Raw genomic sequence first — 18,738 nt, forward strand, 5'->3', positions numbered from 1 at the left:
AATTTTTTTTTATTTTTTTTTTATTTTCATTAATTGTTTTTTATTTGTATGTATTTTTTTCATATAAATAATAGAAAAATTCTACAAATCACCCTCTTAAATAGGTTTACCGATGCAGTCTTTTTTGGCATTTGGAACAAAAATTTAGTCTAGTTTTATTCATGGTGATCTATGTTTTAGTTATTAAAGACATCCTGTAAAATTTTAAAAAATTTAACACACTGAAAATAGAGTTCAAATAATCTATTTCACACACGTATAAAATAAAAAAAATATCACGTGCAACATACTATTTTGAACCATGTTTTTGGCTTATTAAATTTGTTCAAATTTCTCGAAATTTTACAAGATGTCTTAAATAACTACAATGTATAAGACCTTGAAAAAAAAAATTGGACTATTTTTTTTTTTTCAAATGTCAAAACAAATAAAAGGTGCTTACATTTTAAATCATGTCGAAATATAAGGTTTTAAATCACAAAACTGCTTACATTTTCTGTATCTATTCGTATTAGAAATTGTCTTCAAGTTGGTTATATTAAAAAAAAGTTGTCGAAAATTAAGCTCAGGGTCCTATTTTTACCATTTTGGAAAATACAATGTCTATTTTGTCATTTAATAAAACAGAGGGTCCAATCTATAACTTTTGCAAAACACAAGATCCAAAATAGTATTTACCTATTATTATTACGAGAATTGCTAAAATGCACTACTAAATCGTAGCACTCTCCTTGGTGTCATACATAAGTCGACATTTTTTTTTGTATAGGCACTCCAAATTTAGCATGTCAAAAAGTGGTGTTGAAGTCAAATTGTTTGATAGTAGTCGAACGTATTCGAAATTTATTACCTATGTTTTTTTTTTCGTTTCGAATTATTATATAAGATTGTCGTAAACTTCTTGTATCTTCAAATAATATTTTTTTATTTTTTAATAAACGATCTGTTAACATGATTACTCATAATCTTACTAGAGCATCTTGTTTTTTTTTTTTTCCTAATGCAGTATTCAATAGGTGTTGAATAAAGCTAATATTCTTGAGCATTGCTATATTAGGCACTAGTAGTGCCTAGCACCTTTGCGACATGTCGCGTTGCGATTGGTTAGCGATACTCTCTAAAAGTTATTATATTAAATTATATGGGACCCGATACTTAATATTGACAAATAAGAGTATGCTATATAGTGTTATTATTACATATAAAACCACAGGTTTAAAACCTCTATCCATAACCCTAACTCCCGCTTATTTCTCTCTCTCTCTCTAACTTCTTCGCCGGCGCCGCCATGGACGGAGGCCACTGGAGGTGGCCACAACCACAACAGCGACCGCCATACTACTCACAACAACAACCTCTAAACTCTAATTATCTCTACCAAAACCCTAACAGCTACTTTCAAAGCCCCGTCGCCTTCCAACCCCAGAACGCCCCCCACCACCAATGGCAGCAGCCTCCTCCTCCGACTTTCCCTGCCGCCAATTATCAGTTTTCTGCTCCCGCGGTCCAGTTCCATAGTGCTCCTCAGAATCGGGATAATATGATTGAGAAGGTTGGTTACGCTGTTGAGAAGGCTCGCAAAGATTTTATTGCTGCTGGTAAAAGCGTATCGTCGTGGCAGGTTGCTCAGGCTGCGATTTCGGCTCTTAAGATTGATTCGTGGTTGTCTTTGGGGTTTAGGATGCAGGAAGTTCCGTCGCTTAATAATATTATTCTCGTTGAAGGAAAGGTAATGTTGAAATTTGATGGCTTTTGTTTTCAGTAATCATTTCTTGTATTTTGGGATTGCATAGGTCTAATTTGATCATTAAAATGTTATAAAGACAGTTTTTTTTTTTTTTTTTTTTGTTTTTTTTAGTTGAATTAAACTTAGAATTTTGCTTAATTGAAGATAGTTTGATCTTAATTTGATAAGGAAGTTAATTGTGCTAGTGATTATTTGAACTATATTTTGTATCAGTGTAATGATAATAGATAGTTTATTGATCAAATTTGAGTTTCAGTTTTTTTTGCTTAATAATTTGAGTTTCAGGTTACTAAGATTTTAAAATATAGAGTATTATTATCGAAAGAACACACGGAGGCGTTTGGTTGGGAGGAATGAAAATATAGGAATAGGAATGGAAATGGGAATAGAAATAGGAATGGAATGGAATAAAATTTAAAATGCATAAAAAAAAATTGATAAAAAAATAATTAAATTTTTTTTCTTGTTATATTGGAATGGTCATTCCTTTCTTTTTAAAATGGAATAGCCATTCCACCAAAATGGTGGAAAGAGCATTCTATTGGAATGTCATTCCAATACTTTAAAATGCAACCAAACAAAGGAATGGAATGAAAATTATTTCCTTTCCATTCCATTCCATTTCATTACCTCCAACCAAACGTCACCTTAATTTTCACATACTATCTTACACACAATAAGATAGTGTTTTGTAAAAATAGACTCTACGGAAAATTTTATTAGCAAAATATCTTTACAAAAATTTTTATTAGCAAACTTACTATGTAAGCGACCATAAGTTACACTGTGCGACCATAAAATAACAATCTTAGTCGTTTTGCGACCATAGATTTGTACTGTGCGACTGTCATAGTGGCATAGAGTTAATCGAGTGTTGTTATTTTGCCAATTTTACTATTTTACATAGTTAGTTTGACAATTTTCCCACACAATAATGTATAATTAATCTCAAAGTAACACGGTTCCCATGTATAATAATCTATGATGGTAATTAAATACACATCATTATTGTGCGTAAAAAGTATGTATTGTGTCTTTAGCATTACTCCTATTGAAAATACTTTATTTTGCCAAAATATACTGAATGAGTACACAACCATATTTTTCATGTCAATAAAGATGAATTCTGTAACTGTTATTTTCGTTTATTTGGCTGCAATATTTTTGATAATTCATACAATTTTCACTCAGTTTTTGTATTTTGTATTGGTTTTTTAGATAAATGCATTTATCCATTGCTTTGTTGCTGTGCGGAGAATTACTTCTGTGTATGAATTGGAACAAGCAATCTGCCAGCTTGAAGGGGTTGCTAAGTTTGATGAGTTGGGATTGGGCCCTTTGGTTCGACACCCTCTTATAGTTTATTACTTCTCGCTTGATCCAGATACAACTGAAGTTTTTAAGATAACATCTAAAGAGTTGATGTCATTGCTTTTCCAATATCAAGTTAAGTTTACTAGTAAAGGTATTCAGGCTGATGATTTTTTGAATTTCATTGCTGAGAAAAAATCAGTTGCTACGAAGGAAGAGCTTGGCATAAGAGTTGAAAGCTTGAGGTGTGTATAATTATCATATTCTTTTGTTTGACATAAAGCAGCACATTTTTACTTCCTTATGTACATTTCTAGTGTAGCTTCAAGCTCTGAAAACCTTGTTCTTTATTTATTTATTTGACTTGAGAGTGGGATTTGAACTCAAGATTGTTATACCACTTTGTTATGCCTGCAAACATCATCTTCATTGTTATTGCCATCATTATTTTATACCATGTCACTCACCCGAACACTCACTCATGCAGTCAAACATGTAGTTGTTAAGTTTTGTAGATGGTAGTTTCCCTTTATATATTTATATTTAAACTTTATAATTGGCTTTTTATTGCAATCGTTGCTCCGGAGAATTATATCTTTCACTGGTCATACGATTTTTTATATTTTTTTTATTTCATTTATATCTTTTGATGGTGATTTTTTTTTTTCACATCAACTAATATAAAGTTATTCATGTTTTTGCTTCAGAGTGTTTCTGTTTTAAGTTGTTGTAGTTTGATGTTTTTAGCTTTCTTTATGGAGTTATTAAGAATGGAGGTCCTGTTTTTTATTAACAATTGGCGTCTTTAAATGGGGTAAAAGAAAGAAGCTTTTCTTTGATTATTTGTTATGGAAATAAGACATGCTAAGAATAACAAATGAAGTATTAAAGTAGGCATAGCAAACATGTCTTGACTGTAAAGGATGACAATTTGCCAATATGCTGGCTCAATTATCCTGAATTTATCGATTTTTTATTTGACAATATGCACTTTTGTCTGATTTGCTTCCCTGTATCGACCAGAGGAATTTTATCAACATTCATGCTGACTATTATAAAACTTTAAATACATGTTAGCTGAAGTTTGGTGTGTGATCTCATCTGAATATACTTTTTATCATAGGTTGCATACATCTTATATCGTGAAGGCCAAGAGGTGGGAAAATTCTGCACTAACCAAACTTCGAAAGCATGTGAAGACCGATTTTCCCAAAGAAAATAGGCAACTCCTTCGATCCTTGCAGAAAAAAGAACTAGATGAACGTTTTAATGCCATTTCTGATCGTGTTGAATCGTTTTCTTCTGTACATAAGGATTTTCGTGGCAAGCACACTAAATTCGTATCATCAAGCTCAGAGGATGAATTTAGTGATGGTTGTGTTTATGAAGATGATAGTGGCGATGCTACTGACATCTCAACACGTGTTAAAAGTTCAGACCGACCAAGTAGTTGTCCTTACCCGTCTGCAGCTGAGGAGATAACACGGCTTGGGCTGAAAGGTGAAACTAAAGAGTACATGGCTTCAGCTAATACTGTCCACAAGCACTGTAACAGTAGTGGAGCAGTTAAAAAGAAAAGAAAATTTGAAGAGCTAAGTTGCAACAACTCTGAACCTGCCAAATTAAGAAAGATAAAGAAGGTAGGACTGGATGTTCTTGTAAATAATGGGAAGGGACCCAAAGAGAGTAGCGATATGGATGAAGATGATTCTTCAGCCACTGAAAATGACTTTTCAGTTACCGATGATTCTTTGAGGATGTTCATTGCTATTTGGAAGGATAGATGTCGAGGTGTTAATGTGGGTCAGGTATGTTTGAAGTCTCCTTTTACTTCATAAGCTATCATAAGAATGCATTTCATTATCTAAATCAAATGCATATGATGGAAACCTATCTTTTATCCCATGAACTGAAGTGTGCTTATCAACCTCTTGGTCCTTCCAAATATTTAAAACTTGACTAGTATAACATATATTTATTATTTAACGTTAACATGTTTGATGCATATTTTCTCTTCTTCTTTATTAAATAACTCCACAAGTTTTTGGGTTTTGAGTTGTCTTGATAATGTTTTGGATTAGAAGTAGCATTTTTTTTTGAACAGATTTCTCCTTGTTCATGTAGGTTTTAAAGCGGATGCTTCGGTTTTATAAAGCGAAAGATCGGAAGAAGATGATGTCTTTATGTTCATGTTATCCATTCATTGGATTATTAAATGTTGCTGTAAGTTGATGGTGATCAATTATTGTCTCTTTCTTACCACATTTAAGTGCAGACATATTCAAAACATGTATGAAGCTATATGTATTGTTTCAACTGGAATTTTATGACATTGCATGTTGTAATGAAGTTTTCATATTGTAGGTTTCATCTATCAAATTAGGAATGTGGGATAGCATTTATGACACTGTGCAAGCCATTAGCAAATATGAAACACTAAAGCCTCTTATAAATGATAATGTCGAGTATGAGAGCATAAGCGTTGAACCAAGAAACGATGTACTAGTGACCAGTGAACAACATGCACGGGGTGAGTGTTTTTGGTTTTAAAAGCTGTTAAATACTAGTAAATTGTAGCAAGTTATTGTGCATCATAATTTAAAGGGAAAATATGATAAACCTTGGATTAATTTATAGATCAAGTTAAAAAAGAAATTATAGGCTGTTATTTAGATGATTTTCATCTGTATATTATAAAATGGCTAATGCCTAAAGTGGGTTGAACCTTATTCAGTCGTATTTATTTATTTTTGAAAAAAAAAAAAACCTATTGTAAAAGAGCCCCTTTATTATGTTTGAGAGAGGGAGGGGGAGGGAAAATGAAGAAAGATGAAGGAAGAAAACTTGTAAGAGCGACAGGACTGACAAAGAAAGTGTGAATTTTTTTGTTGGTGAGCCTTTATGGTCAGAGAGGGGTAAAGGGAGGAGGTAGAGAGTTTTCAAAACACAAGTTTCATTTTGTTAATGTTTTCTAAAAATAGGATTTTAGATTTTTTTTTTTATTTCTCTAAAAAAAAATTACAATACTCTAAGTCTTGACCCGTGACCTCGACTTGGACCTGACCTCGGACCCAAACCCCAAATCCCGGACCCAACTTGTGACATCGACCCGAATTTTGACCCGTGACATTGATCAGGTCCTTGACTTGTGACATTGACTCGAACCATGACCCATCACCTCTACTCAAACCTAATTTAGCCCGAACCTCGAACCTGTGCTTAGGCCCGAACCCTACACTTTAGACAAAACCGGACTCAGAACCGAACCCGAACCCTGACCTTGGACATTGACCCCTAACCCCAACACTTGGACTTGAAGCCAGACCCTAGACTCAATACTCAAACCCAAAATGGGACCCCGATCTGGGAAACCAAGAAATATTAAATTGTTTTTTCAATAGAAAACATCATTTTGATGTTCTCTTATTATATTTTATTTTTAACTTAGTTTTCAAAAAATCTGTTTCTAAAAAATATGGGCAAACAACTATTGTTTTTAGAAAGCAATATTCTGCTTTTAAAAACTGAAAATAGTTTTTAAGTTATAAAGCCAACCATGCTTGTTCTTAAATATTATTCAAATATATTGAATAGTATTGAAGGGTAAAGGAAGAGGAGGCATTTTATTTATTTTATTTTCCGTAAGTGGTGGCGTTTTAGTGTGTTTTTGTGTTTGGTATACATGCTGTTTGATTGTTATTGGTTTTTTCTACTCGTTGACCAATTGGTTTTCATACTGAAATTCTGGCCAAATATGACACAGTTGATTGTTTTAATCCAATTTGTTTTTAACTCAGATGCATATTACTTTTTTGAGAACATAGGGGTAAGATGAATGCTCATTAAATCTCAAGGAGGTGCATGATATTTTCCCTAGTTTTATTCTTCATGGTTGTGCTTTTATAATTACAACAAATGCAAAAAAAAGTAATATCCATCATTGGTATGGTTGTGATATTTCCCCTAGTTGATTGTGCTTTCATGCTCATTAACTCAGATGCATAATTTTTTAGTTTGTGCTTTTATAATTACAAAAAATGCAAAAAAACCCTTTAACCTTTCATGTGAAACAAGTTCAAAATTGGCAGGGCTTGCATATTATGAATACATTGGTATTGTGAAAATATTTTTGAGTCCAACTTCAGGAATCTGTATTCATTCATTCCCTATGTTTGGTAGAAACTAAAGTATTGCAGTCCCAAAAAATAAATGGAAATGTTCATTCTAATGGAATAATTTTATATTCATATTCTTTTTTCCTTCTTGAGACTTGTAATGATTTCAACTACTACAGGTGTTTCAGTTGAAGATATTATCAAGAAAGTCACTGCTTATGTCAAGCTTGATCATGAAACCCCTAGAAATAATGATTCAATTATTGAGAAAAGGTATAGCATTTTGATAAACCTTTCCAAATGTGAGCGTTGGGTTACAGACCGATTTTGTGTCAAGGAGTTTAGATCCCTTGGTTATGGGGATTTTCTACTTTTTCTAGAAAAATATGCGTCTTTGCTACCACAAGAGCTGTGCAAGTTGATAACGGGTGATGTAAGTGAAAAAAGTCCTTTGGAGGTTCGGATGATGCACCAGCAATTGGTTTTTTTACTGTCACAAGCTTCCAATAATTTGTGGGAGAATGGAAACATAACCAAGCAGGATGTATCTTCACTTCTTATGAGGCAGTTCCCATTTGTTAGTTTCAAAGTTGTAGCTAATGGCTCTTTGGAAGATTTTCTAAGCATGGAAATGAAAGATAAAGGCTGTGTAATTTCTAAATCTGTCATATTTTCTGTCACATTATCTACAAGAAATGTTATAGAATCATCAGCCAAGAACAAAAATGACTTATTGAAGAGTAATTCTACGAGAAATTCTGATGACCAAGATGTAATAACCTGCAACTCTGTAACGAACAAAGATGCAATCGAAGTCTTACTAAAGGCACCAATGTTGTCGGATCTAACATTATGGTCACATTGGGACCTTTTATTTGCTCCTTCACTTGGTCCTCTTGTGCCATGGTTATTGAATGAAGTCAAAACGGATGAATTGTTGTGCCTGGTGACTGGAGATGGGAAGGTGGTTCGAATTGATCCTTCAGCTACTGTTGATTCATTTTTGGAAGCAGCAATTCAAGGATCATCTTTCCAAACAGCAGTCAAATTCTTATCTCTGTTCTCAATCGTTGGAGGGGAAAAACATGTTCCCTTTTCCCTCTTGAAATGCCATGCAAAACATGCATTTAAAGTAATCTGGAATAATTCTTTAGAAAATGTGGAGTCAAATAGCTGTGGAAACTTCCTTTTTAGTGAAGGGAGAATGGCTAGTGAAGCTATGCCGACTAATTCTGATAGCAAGTTACAAAGTAACTTGACCAAAATGAACGTAGCTGTATCTGCTCTTTCAAGGTTTGTCCTTGATTGCCTTCGTTATCTACCCTCGGAGTTTCGTTCTTATGCTGCTGATGTATTCCTTTTCGGGATGCAACCTGTCACCAAAGATGCTGCTTCAGCAATTTTATGTGAATGCAAGCAATTAGAACAACGTCTCATGCTTCATGAAGTAGGTTTAACTCTTGGCATCATGGAGTGGATTAATGATTACCATTCTCTTTCTTCCAATGAGTCTACTGATTTGTATCGGTCTGGGGATTCAGAAGTATTTAATAGAAAACCAGGTTCTGTACATAAGCAAGATGTCATAAGCCAGTTTCCCACATCTGATGAAGGGAATAAGGATGAATGTGTTACAATTGGGGAAAACGAGAAAAGCAGAAAACATACTAAAGTTGCTTTAAAAAAGAAAAGAAAACATACTAAAGTTTCTGCTGTGGCCAAGGATGCAGAAGTGTCTGGCTCACTACAAATTTCTGAACTTAATGAACATGAAGATGCAGCTCTTGTTATTGAATCTATCAGAAAAGATGAATTTGGCCTGGATTCAAGCCTTTCAAACGCGGACAATGGCATGTTAAAGAAGCAGCATGCTCGCTTAGGAAGAGCGTTGCATTGTCTTTCTCAGGAATTATATTCTCAGGATTCACATTTTCTTCTTGAGCTGGTAAGGAGACCCCTGATTTCTTTGAACTATATATTTTTTTACTATCAGATTTTGTAATTAATTGAAAAATAAGCCAGTATTATATTTTATGTATGTGCTTTACAAAAGAGGCTTACAATTCAATTATTGCGTTACCCTGCTTTCATCTAACAAAATTATTGGTTTTTGTCTCTTTTTTTTTTAATGTGCAAATTGGGCACTTCATTGTCTCTTTTAGAGTGCCATTTTAGTTTGAATACTCACCTGTTTTACTTGTTTTGTGTGTTCTTTTTCTCTTGAATTATAACATAAAAGTACTCTTACTCGAGATATTCCTGGTAATTATAATCCAAGATTTTCAATAGCCCACAGGGCTTTGGTGCAGTGGCTAGTGTTCCTTGAGCAGGGTCTGATTTGGCAGAGCTCTCAGATTTGGATTCCAGCCACCACATAAAGTCCCTGTTGAATCTTGGGACCAGGCAGTGGGGCCTGCCGGGTATCCTATGGGATTAGTTGGGGTGGAGCCCAGATACCCATAGGTTTCAAAAAAAGAAAAAAATCCAAGACTATGATAGTCTGTGCAAAATTCCCCCTTTGAGTGGTCTGGTTGGGGAAAAATCTGTGAAATGTTAGTAGTTGCCCATTATTAATATGAAAGTTATTCTACCTGACATACATCCTAATAAGTTAATATACAGTATGCTCACGATAAATGTTTGAGTACATGGATTCTGGTCAATTTTACATTTATGGATGCTATGTAAGAAAGGCATAAATGTGATATTGGAAAGAATTTTCCAGTATGACCACCCATGGGAACAGAAATGCTGGATATTTCAGATTTCAGGTTATTGAATTGTAATGATTGGGCATATAATCTTCATGAATACCGAATTTCGGGGAGATTTCCTTGATTATCTTTACTAAGTGTGCACAGTTTTATGATTTTTTGGATTTGTTGGATGAATAATAATTGAAGGATGCCCGAAGTTGCTTTGAGTATTGCAAGGTTGATTGGAATTTGGAAGGAATTCAATCATATAATGTTTTTAAACAGCTACATCATTGACTTCTCTTGAAGGTTCAATTTGTCGTAAATATTTAAATCTTGTTCAAGTTTTGCCATCTCTGGCTTTTTTCCTTATTGGAGGACTTCTCATCTGCTTTTTTACTGTATTTTTTTTTTCTCTCCTAAAATAATTTTTTTAGGTCTTTTTTTGTCGGGAATATCTGATTTTCTTTTCTTGTTTATTTGTGTTTTATTTAATTTCTTTTCTGACATATATTTTCTTATTGATTTGACAACAACTCATCTGTTTGAGTCTGCTTCGTGAACAAGTCCATGATTTTGTATCTTCTTTTAAATACATCTCATCATTCATTATTGTTGCAGGTTCAGAATGCTGATGACAATATCTACCCAGAAAACGTGGAACCAACACTGACATTTATTCTTCAGGATTCAGGTATTATTGTTTTAAACAATGAGCGTGGTTTTTCTGCCCAGAATATTAGAGCATTATGTGATGTTGGAAGTTCAACAAAGAAAGGATCAAATGCTGGATATATAGGACAGAAGGGTATTGGTTTTAAATCAGTATTTCGGGTATGTTAAAAAACACTCATTCTTTCTTTTCCTTTTCACATATAAAACTTCAGAAAGTTTGCTTGGCTGTGTTGCTGGCTTTTTGTAGGTTTCCCCTGCAATTACTTTAGGCTTTTAAAAATACAAAATTGAGGAAGTTTCTGTATTGCTTCAAAGACTTTTGTATTGAAATTTCATAACATGGTAGTCTTACTAGGTGTCATTGTGTTTGTGTTTCAATAATCATTTTAAGTTGCTTTTCTTACCCTATGATGATAACAGTGGCAAACAAGTGGAAAAAAATCGTACTAAATAAGATTAATCATTTCTCATCAGAAATATGTAGAAAAAATTCAATGGCATATCAAGTGTGTATTTATATTTTGCATGTTTATTGAATTTTCCCACGGATACAATATTTATATTTTTTAAAACAAGATGCCTCTGAAAACCATACAATTTAATAATTATCGACCCCAGGGCATTGGTGTAAGGGCAAGGGTGTCTTGAGTAAGGTCATCTCATGTTCGAACCCCAGCCACTACACTAATATCCTGATATCTCCTGGGACCTGCTGGTGAGGTCCGTGGGGTATCCCCCTGGATTAGTCGGGGTGGGGCCTGGATAACCATGGTTTTTTAAAAAGGTGTTCTGAATATTATTTGATACTTAGAGTAAATTCGGCTGATTTTAGATTCTAGAAAAGTGAAGCTTTGTATTATTATTTTTCACATTTTTTAGATCCTTGAGAATTATTTTTTGGTTAAAAGCCTGATAAGAGAATTAATTTCAGTGGCTAACGTGTCAACTGTCTAGTCTGATGAATCGTACATACTCTGTTGAGTGAAAGCTTATACTAGTATTTTTGAAAATTCTTTGCAGATTACGGATGCTCCAGAGATCCATTCTAATGGCTTTCATGTCAAGTTTGATATAAGTGAGGGGCAGATTGGTTTTGTTCTGCCAACATCCATACCTTCTCGTGATCTTAACCTGATTAGCAGGCTGGCATCTAGTGGCAGTGATCGATTAGATATTAAATGTTGTAGCACTTGCATTGTGCTTCCTTTTAGGTCAAAGTTATCTGAAGGAACTGTGGTGAAAAACATTATCACAATGTTTTCTGATCTTCATCCGTCCTTGTTGCTTTTTCTTCACCGGCTCCAGTGTATCAAGTTTAGAAACTTGCTTGATGACTCACTGATTGTCATGAGGAAAGAAATCATGGGCCATGGTATTGTTAATGTCTCACATGGAAATGAGAAAATGACATGGTTTGTTGTGTCACAAATACTTCAGGCAGATTTTATTCGTTCTGATGTTCAAATGACTGAGATTTCAGTAGCATTTACACTGCAGGAATCAAATGATGGCGGTTATAGTCCACTTCTTAGCCAACAGCCTGTATTTGCATTTCTTCCTCTCAGAACATACGGCCTGAAGTTTATACTTCAGGGTGATTTTGTTCTTCCTTCATCTAGAGAGGAAGTAGATGGAAATAGTCCATGGAACCAGTGGTTATTGTCAGAGTTTCCAGGTTTGTTTGTTAAAGCTGAGATATCGTTTTGCAATCTTCCATGTTTTAAAGATAGTCCAGGCAAAGCTATATCTGCTTTTATGAGCTTTGTTCCTCTTATTGGAGAGGTGCATGGCTTCTTTTCCAGTCTTCCTCGTATGATTGTTTCGAGGTTGCGTGTGTCAAAATGTTTACTTTTGGAAGGAGGTAGTGAATGGGTTCCGCCATGTAAGGTTTTAAGAGGCTGGAATGAGGAAGCTCGTTCTATTCTTCCCGCTGATTTGCTTCATGAACACCTTGGCCTTGGTTTTTTAGATAAAAATATTATTCTATCAGATCCCCTTGCTAGGACCCTAGGTGTTGAAGAGTACGGACCCAAAATTCTAGTTCAATTTATGTCATCCTTGTGTCGTAAAGAAAGTGTCCTAAAATCAATGGGCTTGAGCTGGTTATCTTCTTATCTAATTGAACTCTATACAATGTCAGTCCATTCTGGGCGAACTGTACTAGATGCTGAAGTAGAATCGGATTGCATAGATAATCTCCGAAATATTTCTTTTATTCCACTTTCAAATGGTACGTATAGTGCTGTATCTGATGGTACAATTTGGCTGCATTTTGATGGCTCAACCTCTGGTACTGATGGTGAGTATGGAATTGAATCTTTTCCAAATCTATATGCAAGACTTCGAATCGTAAATCCAGCTCTCCTAACTGCATCATCTGTGGATAGTTCTCGTACTGATTTGACTGTATCTGACAAACTTTCCATGATGCTTTATAAAATTGGTGTCCAACGACTGTCGGCACATGAAATCATCAAGTTGCATATTCTTCCAGCAATATCCGATGAAACTATTATGGATAAGGACAAGAATTTGATGACAGAATATGTTTGTTTTGTAATGTCCCACCTAAATTTTGGTTGCCCTAATTGCCTCGTCGAAAGGGAGTACATAATTTCACAGTTGCAAAATTCAGCCTGTATTTTGACAAATTATGGTTTTAAACAACCATCCAAAGAGTCAATTCATTTTAGTGAAGAATTTGGAAATTCTGTCAATGTTAATAAGTTGATTGAAGATGTCAATATTACATGGCATGAGGTGGATGTCTCCTATTTGAAGCATCCAATAACCAAAACACTCCCTTCTGGACTAATCAAGTGGAGGGAATTTTTCCAGGGAATCGGAGTCACGGATTTTGTCAAAGTTCTTCAGGTTGAGAAGAGTGTTGCAGATATATCTCCTGCTCTATTCAAACATTTCATGTCAGAAGGAGAATTAATTTCCCAAGAATCAATTGTTAATGATTGGGAATCTCATGAGTTGGTGAACTTATTATCCTTGTTATCAACTGGTAGTGGTAACAGAACAAATTGTGAATATCTCTTGGTGGTTTTTGATAAATTATGGGATTCTTGCTTCAGCGACAAAGTGACGGGTTACTGCACTAACAAATCTGGTCTAGATAGTAAGGCTTTCAAGTCTACGTTTCTAAGCACCATCACTGATGCGCAATGGGTTGTATCAACCTTGGATGATAAACTTCACTATCCAAAAGATTTGTATTATGACTGCGAAGCAGTGCGCTCTGTTCTTGGCACATGTGCTCCTTATGCTTGCCCAAAGGTTAGTTAGCTGTAGATTTTAATTTTCTTTTTTGTTTTGTTTTGGTGATCCGACTGAAGAAAAGAATAATGTGAAACGAAGATCACTGCATAATCAAACTTAATTAATGTTTATATGACCTAATTAGTAAATATTTTAGCTGTGATGAGAATTTCTAAACAATAGTCTAAATTCAAATTTAGGAATATTTGGCAATTTCTTTACAATCTTACATTCAATGATGGATTTTAATAGTAAATCCTGTAATTTTTGTAAACTAACATTTATGTTATGCCTCTATAATTGCATTCGCTTACACATTTTTGTGCTATTTATTTCTGTAACGATCATATGCTTTTACATAAAACAGGTCAAGAGCGAGAAGTTGGTTTGCGACATTGGGTTTAAGACCAAGGTTACACTTGAAGACGTTCTTGAAATGTTAGAAGGATGGAGGTCTAACTCCCCCTTCATGGTCAGGTATTGCTACAACTTCATGATGTTTAACTTCGCTTTTTATCGTATTTAAAAAAAAGAAAAAATTGATTTCATATGTGTAAAGAGTTTTGGTGTCACTTGTCATCTCTGTTAATTTTTCTATGGATGTAATTAAAGGAGTGGTAAGGTATACACAGGAAGGGTTTCACTGGCTTAATTTGCTGTTAAGTTGTTAAAAGAATATTTCCTCTTCCTCTAATACGAAATATCTTTCTGATATGTCAGTTGTCAGGATTACTTATTATGCATTTCAATGACTCTTTTTACTTTTTTGCTTGCTAGCATAACACAAATGTCCAAATTGTATAATTTCATTTGGCATGAAGTAGCTGTTTCGAAGAAACTGGCAAAGAAATTCTGCTCTGAGCCTTGCATATTTGTGCCATACACATCTAGTTCTAGACATGAGGATGTAGTATCTGGTATATTTTTGTCTCCTGGTGACGTATTTTGGAACGATCCAACTGGAGCTATGGAGCAAATGAAAGAAATGCTTCCTCAACACTCATCCTCAAGCAGTGTGGCCTCTTCTCCTTTAAACAAAACGTTGTGCAATATCTATCCTGGGCTTCATGAGTTCTTTGTTAATGTGTGTGGAGTGCATGAGAAACCTCCTCTTCCTTCATACGTTCAGATTTTGCAGCAGTTATCCAGTGTCGTGCTGCCACATCAAGCTTCTAAAACAGTAAGCTCAAATCTCAGCATTATTACATTTGGTTAATGAAGGTTCTGCTGCAACCTTAATTTTCTGCCCATGTTCAGGTTTTTCAAGTTCTTGTAAAGTGGAGTGAAGGACTAAATTCAGGATTGACTACGAACGAAGTTGCTGACATGAAAGATTCTCTTAGCAAGGTGGAATGTACAATTCTTCCCACCTTACAAGATAAGTGGGTGTCCCTACATCATTCTTTTGGCTTTGTGTGCTGGTGTGATGATAAGAAATTAAAGAACCATTTTAAGAATTTGGACAAGATTGTCTTTTTACACTTCGGTAAGCTGGGCAAGGAGGATAAAGAAATGATGCAAACAAAAGTATCTGTTCTCATGAGAGCTTTAGGAATTCCTGCTCTTTCGGAGGTAAGAAATTTCCGTCATTTCAATATTTGTCTTTGCAGTGCTTCGGTGAAGATTTTAAATGCTCGTATGATTTTTTTATATATTAGCAATTACGGCTTCCAATTTTTATATATTTTGTTTTTAGTTGGGTCCCACTTTTTGATTTGTAACAAATGGTATAAGAGCAAGCTCCTTTGAATGGGATCCAAGTTGTGGAAAAGCAAGTTGAGAAAACCCGTGGGCTGGTGTGGTTCATCAGTCCTAAAGGGTGGTTTGGTGTTAGGATCTCACTTCGACTAAGTACCAGATTGGGTAGTGGTTCATATCCGCTAGGGCATACTCTGTCTCCGGGCTAGTCTTTTGGGATTGACTTATATCCAAGTAGAAGTAGTTGTTACGGTTTTACCTATGATAAGAACATTACATCCCGGAGCATTTTCAATTAATTGAATGTGGTTATCTCTGTTCTGTTCATCTCCATGTGACTTAACCATTGTTCTTACCACTTAGATCAGAAGTCTAATGTCTTCTTTAGTTGGACGAAAAAATACTGTGGAACGTATTGGGTAGTGGGACCTGGGGAAGTTATAAAATGAACAAATAAGTTTCAAAGAACACCTAAAAACTGCAATGTGAATGTGCACGAAAGTAAGAGAGAAAGTAACTATTCTTTCTCTGACTACTCTCTCTTTTTCTGTTTTCATAAAAGAGAAAGTAATTTTTTTTTCTAGAGGTTGGATGGAATCATATGTCGTGACTTGAAAATGTCTTTTAAATTTCTTGGTTATATATGCAGGTTGTAAGTCGGGAAGCAATATGTCGTGGTGTAGCGGACTCCAGCTTTAAAGCTTCATTGATTAACTGGGCTCTTCCGTATGCTCAGCGTTACTTATCTGCTTTGCACACCGATAAATATTCTCAACTTAAGCAGTCTGGTTATGATAATCTAAACAAGCTACAAGTAGTAGTTGTTGAGCAACTATTCTACAGGAATGTTGTAAAGGGTTGTAGCAGTAAATCGGAAAAGCGGGTTCAATGTGACTGTCTTTTGCAGGTTTGTCATACACATACTTTCTTTTTCTAATTTTTAATGTCTGTTTCAATATCAAACTTCTTTTATTCAAGTACTTGAAACTTACACAATGGAATCGAGATGACAAAAGGCCGAAACCTCTGCATAATATTAAAACCACAATATTGTAGAAGCATATTGTCTCCATATCTTATCCTTTCCTAACTTTTACAGGGTGATATTTTGTATGCAACTCCAGAATCAGATGCTCATGCTTTATTTATGGAGCTTACTCGTTTATTTTTCGGTGGAAATCCTGAACTGCACATGGCAAATTTCCTTCACATGATCACAACCATGGCAGAATCAGGTTCCAGTGAGGATCAAACAGAATTTTTTATTTTGAATAGCCAAAAGATCCCAAAGCTTCCCGAGGGAGAATCTGTTTGGTCCCTTGTATCTGAACCAACATTGCCAGAGTGTGATAAAATATGTGATTCAGAATTTGCTTCAAAGCTTAAAAGAAAAGCACCGATATCATCAAAGTGGCCACCTTTGAATTGGAACAATGCACCTGGTTTCGACTATGCTCGCGGTAGCGGTTTCAAGACACAGGCATCAATGGCACAGACCAGTTTTGACTCACAGAAGATAATGATGGATGATTGTCAAAACATTGACCAAACATGTAATGAAATTCCGATGTTAGCTGAGAACGGTTCGACCAATGACGATTATTTGGCAGCAACATCCACAGCTTTAAATTTGCAAGATCCCAACGGTTTAGAACATTATGGAAATGTTAATAATCAACTGGGTTCTCAATTCTCTAGGAGAGATCAAATAAGAATTGGTGCACCCAATGCTCAAGGAATTTTGACAGGAAGGCTTGGCGAGCAACTTGCTTACAATTACTTCGTTGAGAAAGTTGGTAAACATGCTGTGAGATGGGTTAATGAACACAACGAAACCGGACTACCTTACGACCTGATTGTCGGGGAAGAGTATATTGAAGTTAAGGCAACCATATCTCCTCGGAAAAACTGGCTCAAGATAACCATGAACGAGTGGAAGTTTGCGATTGATCAAGGCGATTCTTTCAGTATTGCACATGTAGTTATATTGGAAAATAACATTCCAAAGGTTTCGGTGTTTAAGAATCCAGTTAAACTGCTTTATCAAGGGAAGCTCCACCTGGTTGTAGTGATGGCTGAAAACCAAGAACTCTAAATGGTTTCACTCGAAACGGGAAAGAGGTATTTCGATTTCTGTTTTCGCCTCTGAGCACCAACTGCTAATTTTAAGTTTATGTTGGCTCAGGTTAACTGTAGAGAGGAAATGTATAACATTCTTGGAATTAACCACTGGTGGAAGCTTTAAAAGGTATGGCAGCTTTGTTTGTTTTCCATGTATTAAATTTCATTTCAAGGCTCTACTTTGATTCCATCTTCGGATTATTGGTTATTCAATTGGTGGTCGTTCCATTCATCTAGGGGAGCATTTGACTCATTTTCTTATTGAGCGAAAAGTACGAAATAAATGAGATTAATCTTTCGATAAAGAAAGAAAGTACTATTCCAATTCTTTTCCGATACTTTCCAAGGAAAATCCCGAATTGGATTCCAAATTGACAGCAAAGTTTTGAAGAGTTGTAATTTTAGATAATTTATTGTCTTAGGCCATGTGTATATCTTTGTTTACTAGTTTTTATTATTTGTTTTTTTTCTTACTTAGATTCATTTTAATCAAGGCTATAAACAAATTTGCCATGAATTTGGCATTCCTAGTGTCTTTTTTCCAAGTAGGCCTTTGTACATTTTACTTACTGAGATATATAGAAAAGTGTTATAACTCAGATGAAATTACAGTACCATTTATTTGAGTTAGCATTTTAATTATTATTATTATTATTATTATTATGTGGCAAATGTTTGGAACCCATTTCTCCATCAATTTAGTAAAATTTGTTGTGTTGAATTTTAACACTATTTCACTCTAATAGTACATTAAATTATACACCAAAATTGTGTATAATTCTACACCATTAATGGTGCTAGACTTTGAGTGTGTTATAACTTTTTTTTTCTTTTTTTGCATTCTAGTTTTTATTTTAATTTATTTTAAAATTTAATCTTACATTTTAATTTTAATTGTCAAATTAAAATTTATCCTGAATTAAAATTAATCTTACACTTGAGTAGCAGGAGCAAAAGTTACCTACAATTCTCCTAAATTCAATAGTCAATTAAACAAAAAAAAAAGGATTATTTCAAAAAGAATACAAAAAAAAAAACCAAAAAAAAATTACAAATTTAAATATTTATTATAATTTTTAAGATTTTATTTACATAAAATACGATTTTT

The 18,738-nt window shown here is 34.5% G+C and overlaps 1 protein-coding gene across 1 annotated transcript; it reads left to right on the forward strand.

Annotated features, from left to right (window-relative positions):
• Nucleotides 1-1,168: 1,168 nt before the first annotated feature.
• On the forward strand, nucleotides 1,169-18,278 carry LOC115722349 (protein NO VEIN). Its single transcript, XM_030651543.2, has 13 exons — nucleotides 1,169-1,729; nucleotides 2,966-3,303; nucleotides 4,182-4,866; nucleotides 5,183-5,281; nucleotides 5,423-5,588; nucleotides 7,353-9,118; nucleotides 10,491-10,703; nucleotides 11,565-13,829; nucleotides 14,179-14,288; nucleotides 14,589-14,991; nucleotides 15,069-15,383; nucleotides 16,159-16,416; nucleotides 16,609-18,278. The coding sequence occupies exons 1-13, from the start codon at nucleotides 1,289-1,291 to the stop codon at nucleotides 17,602-17,604; spliced, it is 8,055 nt and encodes a 2,684-aa protein (XP_030507403.2). The 5' UTR covers nucleotides 1,169-1,288; the 3' UTR covers nucleotides 17,605-18,278.
• The last annotated feature ends 460 nt before the right edge of the window (nucleotides 18,279-18,738 follow it).

The sequence above is a fragment of the Cannabis sativa genome, chromosome 9 (assembly GCF_029168945.1).
Source record: "Cannabis sativa cultivar Pink pepper isolate KNU-18-1 chromosome 9, ASM2916894v1, whole genome shotgun sequence".
Lineage (NCBI taxonomy): Eukaryota > Viridiplantae > Streptophyta > Magnoliopsida > Rosales > Cannabaceae > Cannabis > Cannabis sativa.